Source organism: Acinonyx jubatus, chromosome D3 (assembly GCF_027475565.1).
Source record: "Acinonyx jubatus isolate Ajub_Pintada_27869175 chromosome D3, VMU_Ajub_asm_v1.0, whole genome shotgun sequence".
Taxonomy (NCBI): Eukaryota; Metazoa; Chordata; class Mammalia; order Carnivora; family Felidae; genus Acinonyx; species Acinonyx jubatus.
In genome coordinates this window covers 7,554,173-7,570,027 of record NC_069392.1, presented here as the reverse complement: position 1 = coordinate 7,570,027, position 15,855 = coordinate 7,554,173, and the positions used below count along the sequence as shown (strand labels likewise).

At 54.3% G+C, this 15,855-nt stretch overlaps 1 protein-coding gene across 1 annotated transcript; it reads right to left on the bottom strand.

Moving 5' to 3' along the window:
• Positions 1-3,984: 3,984 nt before the first annotated feature.
• Positions 3,985-11,879, bottom strand: LOC113595069 (uncharacterized; the record flags this gene model as incomplete). The annotated part of the gene is made up of 4 exons (XM_027043880.2): positions 3,985-8,617; positions 10,245-10,437; positions 11,095-11,233; positions 11,650-11,879. Coding segments are annotated over 4 exons (1,560 nt in total), but the record flags the coding sequence as incomplete, so codon positions are not given.
• Between the last annotated feature and the right edge of the window lie 3,976 nt (positions 11,880-15,855).

Here is a 15,855-nt window from a genome sequence, read left to right as displayed (position 1 = left end):
TAAAGACCAAGTAAATTTTACTTCAGGGAGGAAATTGCCAACCTGGCAATTTTGTTAAGTGCCCCGTCCGTTCTCAGAGGATGCAAGGCAGGTCTGACCACCAGAGGGGAGCAGCGACCGCTCGTGAGAGCTTACAAAAAAGCCTATAGCTGGGAAAAGGAGGTAAAGCCCCCCCTAGTTCCACGCTATTATGTGAAAGTCCCAAGCTTTAGGCAGCCGGTCAGAGAGCCACCTGCTAGGTCAAGCACCCCCCCCACACACACACACACACAAATTTACAGCAATTCATTCATTCCTTTTTTACCACGCAAGTTTATTGAGAGGCAATTGTGTTCCTGCCTGGAGGGAGCTGTCTTAGGGAAGCAGTCTCTTTAAGGGGTCCGGGAGATGTCAACGCTTTAGAGACCAGACCCCTGTAGGGCTCAGCGAAGGCTGAGCCTAAGCTTGGCAGTGTTGGGAGGGCAGACCAACGGGAGCAAGATGGGTACCCTGGACAAATGAACGGTGGCTGGAAAACCCCATCAGATTCTGCAGTGCCTGGAGAGTGAGGAGGGAGGCCAGACATGGTTGTCGGGGTAACCGGGGTTAGATCATGGAGGGCCTTGCTGCCAGGCTCAAGGGGTGGGGGGGGGGGGGGTGTCAGACAGGAGACTCCTGAACAGAACAGGAGCCCAGCCAAAGCCAGGCCCTCAAGCTCTCTCTGGTGACCAGGGAGGAGCTGGGATTGGCTGGTGAGGCAGGACTGAGGGTCATCTTTCCACAGTGGCAGCTTGAGGCTGGCAGGAAAGGACCAGGTTACTATCACTCGGGGAGACGGAGGCTGGAAGAAGCCTTTGAGTGAGGGGAAGACCACTTACCTTTGCAGCCAGCCCTGGACCTGACCCTGAATCAGGGCCCCTGAAGCCTGGGGAGAGACAGGAAGGGAAGGAGAGGAGGGGCTAGGGGCAGAATGCGCTTAGGAGGGTCATCCCACTCTGAGCAAACTGTCACCTGGGAGTTAATCACACCTCCTGACTTTCCTCAAAATCCTCAGACCTCGGTTTCTATCTTCTCCACCTGAGAAACAGGGCTACAGTCCCAACTGAGGCAGATCAAATGGCTTCCACAATACAGGGGGGCAGGGGGAGGAGGAGAGGAAGAGCGAGACTTCCCGGGCCAGCCTGCAGCAAGGCACAACAGCTGACGCTGGCCCCAGACCGCCTGCCCACCCCCTGCCTGGCCAAGGGGCTGGCAGCACCCCAGCCCCACCCAGCCTGGAGTGTGTTTCAGCTGGACCCAGCTCCAGTGGTGGTGTAGGGGCTGGATCTGTACCTAAAAATACCCAGGAGCCAGGCCAGCTGCCGAGAGCTTCCTCAGAGGCAGCTGGGCCAGACCCGGCCAGCTGAGGAGCTGGGCAGGCGCACTCGCATGGGGGAACCCTGCTCCCTTACCTGTGACATGTGCTGAGGGGCCCAAGTCATTCACCTTCTATTCACCGGGAATTCCTGGAGAGGTTTAGGAGAGCAAGAAAGATTCTTTAAGTTGGTTCTTGCCATAGAGCTGATGGGCACAGAACAGAAGCTAGGGGAGCAGGCCGGCTGAGCTCAGGAGAGAATAAGGGCCAGATCCACTTGTCTTGTCAGGGCAAAGTCGGGCCAGCACAGGACAGGATGGGGAAGTTAATGACAATTCTTACAGCCTCCACTTCCCTGGCACTTCTGCACATCCTGAGAGTTCACCTCACACCCGAAGGGTCATCCACCCCAGATGAGGCAGAAAAAACTGAGCTATTCTTTGACGTCCCAGAGATGGGAGGTGGCCAGGAATGGCCTGGGAGCCCAGGACTCTGTCCAGGTCGCAGCACTTGGTGGCGCTGGTGGGGAGGTCACACTGGAACACAAAAAGCTCCCCTCACAAAGCCAGAATTAAAAACATCTCAAAAAGTCATCATCCACCTTCCTCCTTCAGGTTCACACGGGGAGCCCTCAGCTCCCATGGGGCGGGGACTTGCTGAGGTAACTGGCCAGTTGGAGATCGCGCTGGATCCAGGCAGCCTCCAAGATGGCGGGGTGCCTCTTTCCACAGTCCAGGCAGAGGCAGTCTCCACCCAGAGGGTCCAAAAGGTCGTATCCAGGCTGGGGCTCCAGGCGGATGGGCCGGAAGAGGAGGGACCCTAGTGTCCAGTAGCGAGGCAGGTCCAGCCACCTCCCAGCCTCGGGCCGCCTTTCCGCTGGCGTGGCCCTCTCCAGGCTGGCCCCACCGGATTGGCCCCAGGAGCAGCCCCGCCCCGAGCTCGCTTGGTGACCGGGGGCGGGGCCAACCTCTAAGCCCGGAGGAACTACAGCCAGAGGACAGACGGGCTGCTCAGTCTCTCCCTGCCCCCAGGAGGTGGCACGGGTGGGGGTAGGGGACAAAGAAAGTAGAAAGAAGTAAAGAAGAAATGGTAGTGGGGAGGGGGTATGACTCTTACAGGTCACAGGGACACCTCACCCTTCTGAGAAACACACCCAGACCACAGTTTAGCACCTAATTGCTCCCTAATTGTTCCGAGGGCGGGACTGGAGGAGCTGGCTTCAGCCCTTCAGGCTGTGGCTGGGGGGCGAAGTTTAAGTCAATTATTTAATCATCCGACGCCCTTGGGATATAAAGACCCCTGTATCCGGGAGCCCTAAGGACTCTATCCAAAGGGATGCAGGACACCCTTAGGCAGCGAGCCAGTCTCGCGAGGATCAAAGGGGTTCAATGAGCAATTCAATGACAACCGAGTTTAAACCTCGTGTTTGGGGCCAGAACGGAACAGGCCCATGGGATAAAAACGTGAGCCTCCTCAACTTCTACCAAGTGCTTCCCCCTCTCCCCTCACCCTGGATAGGGGGAAGGGTCTCTGGTGCTAGGGACAGTGGAGTGAACCTCCTTTCCCCACCAAAGGACAAGATGGACCAAACCCAACTTATCTGGGACTGGAGACCCTCATGGGGCCAAGGGAAGGGGCCCAGAAAGAGCCAAGAGCACCATGCTGGTTACTTTCAAGCAGACAGCTGGCACGGGAGGGAGCCCGAAATAACCCAGACAGCTGGGGTGGGGGTGCCATGGCCACAGGCGAGAGGCTGAAGTCAGGACACCTGGAAGCCCATACTGGCTGCCAGTGGTGGCCTCGTGACCTTGGGTGAGTCACTTATCTCTGGGTTTGGGGGGAGTGACCCTAAATCATGACCCGACCATTGAACAGCCTGTGAAGCTGGGGGCAGGCCACCGCTCAGACTCCAACCACACGGAGGAAAAACGGAGCTGGCTCCCTGCCTACGGAAAGCCAGTCTTCCCCTTGGCCCTGAGGCAGTGCCACGTGCTTCAGGGGTGGGTCAGTGGGGGAGGAGCTCACAGCCAGCCCAGCCCCCACTCCTTGCAGCCAAAAGGGAATGGAGGCCAGCTAGTGTGAAGTCAGAACGTGAGGCCAAGCCCCCTTAGTCACACTTAATTCCCCCCATTCCCGTTTCCAGCAGGCTTTATTATCATTTCACACAGGAGACTCGCCCAAGGTCACCAGCACAGCCGCCTGCTTAAAGCCTCTCTTGACCGAGCGCCAAGATGCTCTCAAAATCTCCAGGTCAAGCCCTACCGGCTCCCCTAAAACCTCAGTTTAGCCTTATAGTGAGTGGGCAGGGCCGACCCCGAGGAAGCCAAACTTCAGCCCAGATGGGGGAGTGGTGCAGATCAGTGGCACCTGGGACCCAAATGTTCATCAAAGTAATCCCTAACTAGAGACCGCCTGGGGGAGGGGTCAGAGATCAAGGGCCACACCATCTCCAGCTGTGGAGCTTCCTGGAGACAGTGGGACACCAGGAGCCAGTCAGCTTGTGTTAGGAGAGTTGCCATTATTATGAAGCAAACGCCTCGGTTTCTAAAGCACTAGTTCACGTCCTCCTCACAACACCCCCAGGTGTTACCCAGCCCATGATATGCCCAAATTCGGGTGACCCCCCAAGAACAAACCACCAGAGTCCAGAGTCAAAGCCAAGCGGCAAGGGCCGTTTATTGCAGGTTCGAACCCGGACCTCCGCGCACTCGTTGTCAGTGATGCTAAGAGGCCCCAAGCGAGGTTTTTACAGCCTTTTTATAGACAGGCACAAACAAGTTATGGGGAAGTTAGGGATCTTCCACGGTTACAGAGCTGTTATTGGTTGATATTTAAATTTGAACACTCAGCAAAACTTGACTGGTTCCCGCCTTTGGGTCAAACCACAACCTGGCACGCCCTGGCTGATTCTGGGACCGGCGGGGGCGGGGGGGGGGGGGTGTCTTTTCTTTGCAGTTGTGGGTACCCCTGGTAACTTTTCTCTTAGTCTCTCATTCCCCCCTTTCTTTGGTGCCTTAAGAGCCAATCTTGGATCTTACGTGTTTGACTCAAATGTTTCATTAACGATAGGTTGCTATTGGGTTCTGAGGACCATCAGTTGAATAGTATTGACTCTTTCTTTGATAAAAGCTAACATTTTGTTTATGATACATGGCCCTATTGTGAGGAGAAGTAGCAAGCTTAGCAATGGCTCTAAGAGGGGAAGGAGGTATGGGAGGAAGCCGTTGAGTCCGAACCATAAAGGGTTGTCAGCTAATTCTTTCCGACGGTGGGCTAAATCTTCTTGGAGTTGATTTTTGTTCTTACTATTCCTGACTTGTTAGCACAAAAGCAACATTTTTCTTGGAGGGCTACACATATCCCACCTTGCTGTGCAGTTAACAGGTCTAGTCCCCTTCTATTCTGTAATACTACCTCGGCTAGGGAATCAAGTTGATCCTGTAAGTCTTGGATGGTTCCGGACAGGGCCTGTACATCTTCTATCAGCTGTCGCGAAAGTTGATGGTATGTGTGGACAGATACACCTAAGCCCACCGATCCAGCTGTTACAGCTCCCGTTATTCCTAACCCTACTAATAGGGGGATGACTGCCACTGCTCTCTTGGCTCTCCCTGGTAGATAGTCTAAGCTAGGTATAGGCATCGGGGAATCCCCTGGAACCAGGTCTACATCCGGAAGGAGGGTTGCTGGGACGCAGATTCCTGTCCAATTTGGGGGTAAGTGTGAGCGAGATTGCCCCCACATATAAATACAATGGTGTTGGAGCTACATAGTGAGGAGTTGATTACTGTATAGTTGGTACAGTCAGCAAAAGAGACTTCCCCTAAATCAATACTGTCGTTAGCGTCTGTGTGATTTTTAACAAGACATGAGATATTGAATACAATGAGAGATTGCATGGGGAAGGGGTCGACAGGGTTAAAGGGATGACAGTCATCAGTGCTATCGAGGCTTAGGGTGGTAGGGATTGCTATAGGTCTGGGCTGCCCCTGAGGGAGACATAGCCAGCAGTCTTGGGCTAGAGCGGGGTTGGAGGCATTTAGGAGCGCAAAGGTAGCCTTAATTATATCCATAGTCTGAGGGTCCAGGTCAGAATGGCTTTTTCAGGCAGAATTAGTGGGTGGTAATTAAGTTGGGGATACATCCCCTGAAATATTTTTTTTCAAGTTTCTTCCGGGTTTCAATTTGTCGGACCGTATCTTGGGGCCCACCCCCGTCTGAAACGTGTACCGGGGCTTTGGTACTCCAGCACACGAGTTCCTACTGTGCCCCGGCATCCTGCCTGCATATATTCATCTTCTCCCGTTACCGCGGCAGTCCTGGCAGGCTGCAATACTGCGGTGAAGTAGGTTTTGTTATCCTGTCCTATACACTGCTAGACAGCAGTATAGCAAGCACTGTGCATGGAGTCTTGGTAAGTGCTACAGGGGCATCTAGAGCTAGGGGGGAGAGTTTTAGGTTTAGGAACACATTTCCATGATTGAGAGCCCCCCATTGCTCCATAATTCTGAAGTAAATAGGCGGTTGTTTCTCCACAACCCTGTGTGTAGGTGTACCGCTCGGGTACTACTGGGGATTCAGACTTTCCCCCTCTACATTCACCTAGTTTTCCAGGTAAGTTATGTAGTATTGCCTCCTTAGCTGGAGGTTCGAGGCCTCCGCTCACAAAGGGGGTTTGTAAAATAAAAGAGGTTACAAAGAACAGAATGATTATCATGGCTATGGCTTGGGTGGTTTGTGGCGCAGGGTGATTTTTAGGGGATTGTCCTTACTCCGGTTGATTGTCCAGGTTGTTCCTTTCGCTGGAGGTCCGATGAGGTCTGAGAATGGGTGCACAGGCTTGGCGTGGGTGCAATGAATCCAGGTGGCGATTCCGTCTACTTTGATGGCCGCAGGTGTTGTCAGGATGACCTGGAAGGGTCCTTTCCACCTGGGTTCCAGATTTTCCTGCCGATGACGTTCGACAAGGACCCAATCCCCTGGCTGGAATTGATGTGGAATAGGCGGGGGTCCAGTCTCATAGAGTTCCTTTAATTTGGGCCATACATCTTCATGGACCCTCTGCAAGGCTTGTAGGGAGAACCAGAATTCAAGACTATTATCGTTCTCAGCTTTGACAAGGTTATCTTTTAGGTTAGGGATGATACGGGGTGGTCTACCATGCATTATTTCATAGGGTGTGAGTCCCAGTTTGTATGGGGAATTACACACCCTGAACAGAGCGTAGGGGAGAAGGACCACCCAATTAACGCCAGTCTCCATGGTCAATTTGGTTAGGGTCTCCTTTAATGTTCTGTTCATTCTCTCTACCTGTCCTGAGCTTTGGGGTCGGTATGCACAATGTAATTTCCAATCAGCCCCAAGTATGGAAGCCAGTTCCTGACTTACCTTAGAGACGAATGCAGGTCCATTGTCTGACCCTATCATTACTGGAAAACCATACCTGGGCAGGATTTCTTCCAGGATCTTTTTGGCTACAATCTGCGCCATTTCATTCTTGGTTGGAAAGGCTTCAGTCCATCCTAAAAAGGTATCTACAAAAACTAGCAAATACTTATATCCATATTTTCCTGGTTTTACCTCAGTGAAATCTACTTCCCAATAGGTCCCCGGTCTGCTCCCTCTTTGTCTTACCCCTGTTGCCTGAGGATTGCTATTCGCATTGTTGAGTTGGCACAGTGTACATTTAGTGACTACTTGATCGACTTTATTGGAGACATTTCTGATTTTTAGTCCAGTCTGTCTCAGTAAGTCCAACATTCGCCGGGAACCTAAGTGGGTGCTGTGATGGATCTGCTCTAGAACCTGCCACCCTAGTTTATCTGGGAGTATAATGCTGCTTTTGGAGTCTCTCCACCAGCCATCTTTGACTTGGGTCATAGGAAGTTTACTCATCCATTGAATATCGCTTTCTGAATACTCAGGGCTGGGGGGCAATTCCCAGGGTCCGGGGTCTGGCAGCTGTAGGGTAATTGCGCTGGGGTCCGAGCTATGTCTTTTGCAGTCCAATCGGCCAAATTGTTGCCCCGAGAAACTGGGTCGGTTGCCTTCTGGTGTCCTGGGCAATGCACAATCGCTAGCTTTTTGGGTTCCCATAAGGCTGCTAGCAGGGCTAGAATCTCTTCTTTATTTTTGATGTCTTTCCCTTCAGCTGTGAGGAGCCCCCGTTCTCTGTATATCGCCCCATGTACATGAGCGGTGGCGAAGGCATATCTATCGGCTATCAGTGTACACGGTTAGCTTGCGGTCTCTTCCTAATTTTAGGGCCTGGGTTAAGGCTATTAGTTCAGCCTTTTGGGCCGAGGTTCCGGGGGGTAGGGCTTCTGCCCAAACCACCTCGGTTTCTGAAGTTATGGCCGCCCCCGCATACCTTTGTCCCTGGTGAATGGAGCGGCTTCCATCGGTGAACCAGATGGCGTCCGCATCCGATAATGGTTGGTCCTGCAAGTCCGCCCCCGTAAACTTGAGCCAGTGTGTCGGCGCAGTCATGAAGTGGGGTTCCCATGTCTGGGTCTGGCAGCAGTGATGCTGGGTTCAGGGCCGTTGGGGGGGTGAAGATGACCCTGAGGGGGTTCAGCAGCAGTCCCTGGTAATGAGTGAGTCGGGCATTGCTCAACCATCGGTCAGGCGGCTGCTTGAGGATGCCCTCGATGGCATGCGGGGTGGTGACTTGTAGCTCTTGGCCCATGGTCAGCTTATCAGCGTCCTTTACCATTAGGGCAGTGGCTGCAATCATCCGGAGACAGGGTGGCCATCCGGCGGCCACTGGATCTAGCTTTTTAGACAAATAGGCTACTGGCCTGCGCCAAGGGCCTAAATGCTGGGTTAGCACCGCCTTAGCTATGCCTCGGTTTTCATCTACACATAGGTGGAAGGGTTTGGAGACATCGGGGAGTCTCAGGGCAGGTGCTGATAGCAGAGCAGTTTTAATTCGTTGGAAGGCCTGTTTGGCTTCTTCCGTCCAACTATAGGGCTGTTGGTCCTTTGTTGCCTGGTATAAAGGCTTTGCTAATTCAGCAAACCCTGGTATCCATAGTCTGCAGAACCCAGCCGACCCCAGGAATTCCCTCACCTGTCGTGGTGTCTGCGGTCTGGGAATACGAAGGACGGTCTCCTTCCGGGCATCCGTTAGCCAGCGTTGCCCCCCTTTCAGTAAGTAACCCAGGTAAGTTACCTCTGACTTGCAGATCTGAGCCTTCTTTGATGAGGCGCGGTAGCCTAAGGTTCCCAGAGTTCGCAGGAGACCTTCGGTTCCCTGGATGCAGGCTTCGGACGTCTCGGCAGCTATTAAGAGATCATCAACATACTGCAGGAGAGTTATATTAGGGTGTTGTTGTCTGTACTCACTTAAATCTTCGTGTAGAGCCTCGTCGAACAGGGTCGGAGACTTTTTGAATCCTTGTGGCAGTCTGGTCCAAGTGAGTTGGCCATTTATGCTCCTGTCTGGATCTGTCCACTCGAATGCAAATAGCTCCTGACTTTTAGGCGCTAGTGGTAGGCTGAAAAAAGCATCTTTTAGATCCAGAACAGTATACCATTGTTTTTCTGGGCTGAAGGCGCTCAAGAGAGTATAGGGGTTAGGAATGGTTGGATGTATGTCCATCACCCGCTTATTGACTTCTCTCAGGTCCTGCACTGGTCTGTATTCCCCACTGTTGGGTTTGCGCACGGGCAGCAGGGGGGTATTCCATGCTGAGTGGCAGGTGCGTAGGACCCCGAGGTCAAGGAAGCGGCGGATATGCGGTGTGATGCCATTTTTGGCTTCCACAGGCATAGGGTATTGGCGCACGCGGACGGGGTCCCTCCGGGCTTGACCTCTATAAATAGGGCTGGGCGATGTTTTGCTAGCCCCATACCACCCGTTTCTGCCCACGCGTCTGGGAAGCGTTGAAGCCAGGGCTCGGTGCCCTGATCCAGAGGAGTGGGTTTCTGATGGAGCCTGTATTCATCTTCTAGTCTCACAGTGAATACAGATATGGGTTGGTTGTGAAAGTCAGTCACTGTGGGTCCTCCCGGTTGGAAATGAATTTGGGCCCCCATTTTGGTAAGCAAATCCCTCCCCAACAGGGGGCAGGAGCTGTTGGGAATGACCAGGAAGGAGTGGGTTACCTTCCCAGTTCCCAAGTCCACAGTCCTCTGAGTTGTCCAGGGGTACTTTTTTATTCCGGTGGCTCCTTGTACCCAGGAAGATTTTTCAGATACTTTTCCATGGGGCTTGACCAGAACTGAGTGCTGTGCCCCGGTATCAACTAGGAACTGGACCGGGGTCCCCTCCACTTGCAATGTTACCCTAGGTTCGGGGAGGGGATCTGAACCCCGTCCTCCCTATTCTGTATCTTGGGTAAACAGTATGGGGGCTGTTTTAGGCTGCCATTGTCCTTGGCTGGGGCGGGGTTGTTTCTTTTTGGGGCATTCTGGTGCCCAATGGCCTTTTTCGTTACAATAGGCGCACTGATCTTTATCTAAGTGCCGCCTGGGAGGGCGTGTTGTTTGAGTGCCTTCTGGGGGTGGCTGTTCTTTCTGGACTATAGCGGCCAGGACTTTAGTCATTTTCTCTGTGGCCTTGATCTGTCTCTCTTCTGGGGCGTTCCTGTTGTTGTAGACCCGTTGTGCTATACGGAGCAGATCCTGGATCTGTTTACCTTCTAAATCCTCTAGCCTTTGGAGCTTTTTCTTAATGTCAGGAGCTGCTTGATTTACAAAGGACATAACGACAGCAGCCTGGTTCTCAGGGACTTCTGGATCCATGGGGGTAAACTGTCTAAAGGCTTCCATTAGTCTAAGTAAGCAGCTGGACTCTCTGTCTTTCCCTGTACGACCGAATATACCTTAGCCAAATTGGTGGGCTTGCGAGCTGCAGCCCGGAGACCCGCCATCAGAGTCTGGCGATAAATGAGTAGCCTTCCCCTACCTTCTGCAGTGTTGTAGTCCCATTCGTCCTGTGGAGGTCTGGTTAGGGGGAAAGCCGCATTAATGAGGTCAGGGTTAGATGTCGGCTGACCGTCGTCTCCGGGAACCAGCTTTCTTGCTTCTAATTGGATCCTCTCTCGCTCCTCTGTAGTGAACAGGATGCAGAGGAGCTGCTGACAGTTGTCCCAGGTGGGCTGGTGGGTGAACATGACACTGTCTAAAAGAGCTATTAGGTCTTTAGGGTTATCAGAGAATCGAGCGTTCTGTGTTTTCCAGTTGTAAAGGTCACTGGTGGAAAAGGGCCAATACTGGAGTCGGGGGTTGCCTGTTTCATCTGGGGGTCCTATTTCCCGCAGGGGTAGGGCCACAGTGGAGTCGGGGAGGCGAGGGTTTAGCTCACGCTGGGTGCACCCGCGGGTTCGGCCGGCTGGCCCCTCACGGTCAGTTTCGTTTTCAATGGGGCCCGGTGCAGCTATAGCCTCCCGTCCTCCTGGTTCCGGCGCGGCTGCCGCTTCCCATCCTCCCGGTTCCCCTAAGGGGGCAACTAGCGGGGCGGCTGGTGGGCGGCTGGTGCTGGTAGGGCCTGGGGTACGAGGGGAGGGGGATGATAGGGTGGAGGGTCTAGGGATAGTAGATCCTGACTATCAGGCAATATGGGATACAAGGGCGCGGATAGCGTCTTTGGTTTTGGGGGATCTGCAGTCCGCATGGCAAGGACCTTACACGTTCCTGAGGACAGGAAGGGGGCCAACCAAGGGGGTGGATTTTCCACCAAATCTTGCCATACTAGAATGTAAGGGAATCTGATCCGGGTGTCCCTCGCGACCCGGTAGAAAAATCTTTGACTTCACCTTAGCAATTATAGGGAGGCAGAAAGTTCCTTCGGTTGGCCATCCAACACCGAAGGTTGGCCATTCGGAGCGGCAGAGGGTTATTAATTTTCCCCTCCAGATGTCTAGACTCAAATTCTGTCCTCTGGTTCTAACATCCCTGAAGTTAGCAACAAGGAGAGAAAGAGGAGTGCTTTGAGATTGGCCCATCTGTATCCTGGAGGTGGAGAAAAGGATTAAAAGGAGAAACAGTAAAGTTATGAGGATTTCTGGTTGCGCCAGGCCAGGTCACCTGTGAAAGAGAAGGGGTTCAACACTTAAAGGTTATAGAATAGAGAACATGAAACATAGGTCGCTAGTGTGTTTCGGGTGTCCGTAACCCGAACAGAAAAGCTCCGATGGGCCAAAATGGTGCCCCAGACGGGTGCCAGAGGACGTCTCCTACTGGTCCCGACTGACTGCCCTATAGCGCGTCTGCCACGGCTGTGTCAGTCCCCGATACAGATCCCGCGCGGGAGAGAGCCAGAAATGAACAGACGATATACAGACAGAAACGGACAGAGCCGGCTCACTTACCGATCGGCTTCAGGGACGACCCGTTGACTTGGGGTCTGGAGGGCTTGGGGGTATCCCAGATGAGCCCCCAAATGATATGCCCAAATTCGGGTGACCCTCAAGAACAAACCACCAGAGTCCAGAGTCAAAGCCAAGCGGCAAGGGCCGTTTATTGCAGGTTTGAACCCAGACCTCCACGCACCCGTCGTCAGTGACGCTAAGAGTGCCCGAGTGAGGTTTTTACAGCCTTTTTATAGACAGGCACAAACAAGTTATGGGGAAGTTAGGGATCTTCCACGGTTACAGAGCTGTTATTGGTTGATATTTAAATTTGAACACTCAGCAAAACTTGACTGGTTCCCGCCTTTGGGTCAAACCACAACCGGGCATGCCCTGGCTGGTTCTGGTACCGGGCGGGGGGGGGGGGGGGGTCTTTTCTTTGCAGTTGTGGGTACCCCTGGTAATTTTTCTTAGTCTCTCACCCAAAGGCTCTCAAAACATATCTTCAGATTGCAGCATCGGCATCACCTGGGAACTTGGTAGAAATGCAAGGTCTCGGGCCCCACCTACCGAATCAGAAACTTGAGGACTGGGCCCCAGCAGTATGTTCTAATGAGCCACCTGTATGACTCCGGTGCACACTCTAGACTAGGGATCAGTGACCCAGCCCATTGTGCAGATGGGGAAATGGGCTCAGAGACTCAGCAGCTCATGCAAAGTCACAGCACATAAATGGCTAGCCAGGTTTCAAATCCCAGTCTGTCTCATTTTAGAACCAGGACTCTTGGGGGGGGGGGGGCCTGGGGGGGTGCAGAAAATCGTGGGAATTCCCAAGAAGGGGGAGAAGAATCCAGAAGCCTCTTTCTCGGAGGAAGCTGGCCCAGATCTCAGGTACTTGTGTTCACCTCTGTAGCAGCCAGACATCAGAGGGGAAGAGACCAGCTCACGGTCACCCCACACGCCCCCACTAGGGCCGGAAGGGAGGGCCAGAGCAGGGCTGAGCTTCCTGGCAACAGACTACCTTTCAGAAGAGGCATCCATGGCCCTACCCCGCCCACCCCGAAACACACAACTGGGAAATACTTGCAAGTTCAGCCTCTCCTATGCTGCTCAACACTGCAGAGAATTGCACGCCCCAAACTCTTGACAACAGAAGCTGACAGGCGGGGATGGATGGACCAAGCAGGCCCAGCAGGCAGCCGGTTTCACACACAACAGTCCCACACATCTGTGGGGGGGAGGGGCTGCAGAACCAGCCTAGCGGGTTTGGGGTGCCCGCCCTCCCTGGGCTCCAGGCCCAAGCCCCCCAAATCTTCCTCTCAGACTGGGAAAAGACTCACACCTACCTTAGAGTATTGTCAGAGTGAAATTAGGCCTGATCCTGCTGTCCAAAGGAAGATGGTTCACCCTGGGGATACCTGGCCGTCGCCCTTTCTCCAGCCAAGAGCCTGGCGGGGAAAAGTCGGATGGTTTCTCAGGGTGTTGATAGCCACAAACCGGGTAGGGTCTCCTTGAGGGAAAGGGAGCCTTACAAAAGCCCCCCTTTCCCATCTGCCCAGGGGGCCCTCACTCTGGAAAGGATGGGGGTGGGGGGCGGCTGAGTCAGGAAGGTTCAGCCAGGGCGACTAGCAGCAGGAGGCGACTCATCTGCATTTCCAAAGGCCCGCCCCGTCCACGTCCCCGCCCCGTCCACGTCCCCTCCCCGAGAATGGGCCGGAGATGTGAGGGCTTACCCTGGAGCCCTCCGCCTCAGGGGATCCCGGGGAAGGCCCGCTCGGCTTTCCCAGGCCACAATCCTCCCTCACCGCCCCCCCCCCCCCCCCGGCCTCTAGAGCTCAGGGTTGGGGGGTGTGCCCTGCACGACTAGATCAGTGGCTTCCGTGAAGGCCTCGAGCCCAAAGTGGGGACAAAGTGGGGGAGGGAGCTACCCCTCGGGCTCAGCTGTTACGGGCGTCGAGAGCCAGACAAGGTCGCCGAGGCCCGGGTAGGCAGCGGGGGTCGGCCTAGGATCAGGGTCGGGCCGCGAGGGAGGCTTCCGCCGCCTCCGGAGGCGCCGGGCGGTGTCAGGGGAAGCCTCGAGGCCCCGACCGTCCCCGTGGCCCTTTGCTACTGGCTCCCGCTCCCCGGGCTCGGAACGAGGTCTCCTCGTGCCCCCCACCCCTCCCCGGAGTCGGGCGCGGGGTCCGGGGCGGCTGCGGAGCCCGCGCTCGTCGTCGAGGCCTCCCCCGGCCAGGGGCGTCCACGCGGGCGGCGGCCTGAAACACGGGCGGCGGCGCGCCGGCCTCCCCTCCCCCCCGGCCCCGCCGCCTCCTTCCCTCCTCCCGCCTGGCGCGCAGTAGCCGCCACCGCCCGAGCCGCGGGCGACGCGCGAAATGGCGCCCGTCTGGCCGCCTCGCCCGGCGGAGGCTACAGTGGGAGCCGAGGCGCGTGACGCCCCCAGGCCCACGGCCCCCGCAACAGTCTCCGCGACCACCCTCCGGCGTGGGGCGCTGTGCCCTGGCGGGTTCTCGGGCCCGCCCAGCGAGGGGCCGCCGTCAGCCCCGGGCCCCCAACGACAACCGGGGAAGGAGGGAGGAAGGAGGAGGAGGGCGGCCGCCATTAGCCACCCGCAGCCCGGCCCGCCCGCCAGCCGACCCCGGCCCTGGCCCCGGCCTGCGGCTCTGCTCTGAACCTGAAAATAAAACTCGTGTTTGGGAGGGAGGAGCGAGCGCGGTCGGGAGAACAGGCAGCGCTTGGTGGCAGGCGGGAGAGATGCTGCGTCATGGTGCCAACATGGACGCCGGCCTTTTGTCCTTTTTTTGCTTAGGAAGCGCAGGCCCGCCCAGGAGCCCCGAAAAGCCGGCTTCAGAGTGCGAGCCCGACAATCAAGAGAGAGTGGCCCTAGGCCGAGTGGGGAGCTTTCCTCGTTTTTCGAGCCCCCCCCCCCCCCCAATCTCCAAAACACTTCAACTTTCTCCTCCCCAGGAAGGCTCAGACCTAGAAAAGCGAAGGGGATGAACGCAGGCGGCTCCATGGATGCCCGAGCTCGCTGGGGAGACCCTCCCCACGCCTCCGGGGCAGAAGGGGCAAAAAGGTCTGAGGAGTCCTCGTCCTCCCACCCCTCCCCATCTGGCTGCCAAACATAAAGCTCCAGAAACCTCCCTTCACCTCCCAAACATCTGCAGCCCTTGGCCTGCTAGAAAAAAGATTTCCTCGAAGGGGCAAAAGGCACTTTTTTTTTTTTTTTTTTTAACTTACCGGCTCTGCCCGGTGCCATGGAGTCTGGAAGATCAAGCTGGGCGGAGGTTTTGGACGTGTTATGTAAAAAATATCTTTTGGCGGGGGAGGGGGGGGATTGTTTAGTTAGGATTATTGGGGGAATGGTGGTGTCTTTCTTGTTGTTACCTTTTTGTAAGTTACACTCTCATGGCATTTTCTGCTCCTTCCACTTCTGCAAACTTTCCAGGGTTGGGTTGGCAAAAGGCGGCTTCGCTGAGGACTGTTTACTGCTCTGGATATAGCAATGGTGTGATCGTCATTAAGAGACAAAAGGCGAAAATACACAGTCAAATCAAACAAAAGGCAAAAGACGCACGGCCATCCCAACCACCATAGAAAATACCCGCGAGTTAACGTTGGTGTTTGGCTCGAACCAGCTAGGACTTGTTTTCCAGTTTTAATCTAGTTTCCTGTGACGGCTTTAGACTCTGTACACAAAGAGAAGGTCTTCCTTTCCCTCACCCACCCCCCTACCAAGACGAGAAAAACAGAGCTGTTTTTCTTCAAATAGATCGATTTTCAAAGAACGTGTACATGTTACTGGGAAGAAAGCTGACTAGCATTTATTGCTTTAAACATTTTCAAAAGCTTAAAGCTAAAAAACCTTAGCTTTATAAAAGCAAAATCGTCTAAAAGCATTTTAACTGGCTTATATTAGACAAGAGCGACAAAGACATACATGCAGATGAAGGTTCAGAAAATTAAGGACATCTCAGCAACATTAACATGAAAACTGCACTGCGTAAGGACAGAATGGATTGGGTACTTACAACGTAAAAGGTTTTTTAAAAGCTTAAAAGTAACAACTGCTTACAATTTTTTGTTGCTGCCATTTCGCTAGTCCTAAAACTATACATTTAAAACATTACCTTGTTAAAAAGAGAGCAGAAGGAGTTAATAAGATGGCCAGGTTTAAGTGTTTAATAGAGGAAACTATATATATTTAAAAATTTATTGTTCAGTCAAGAG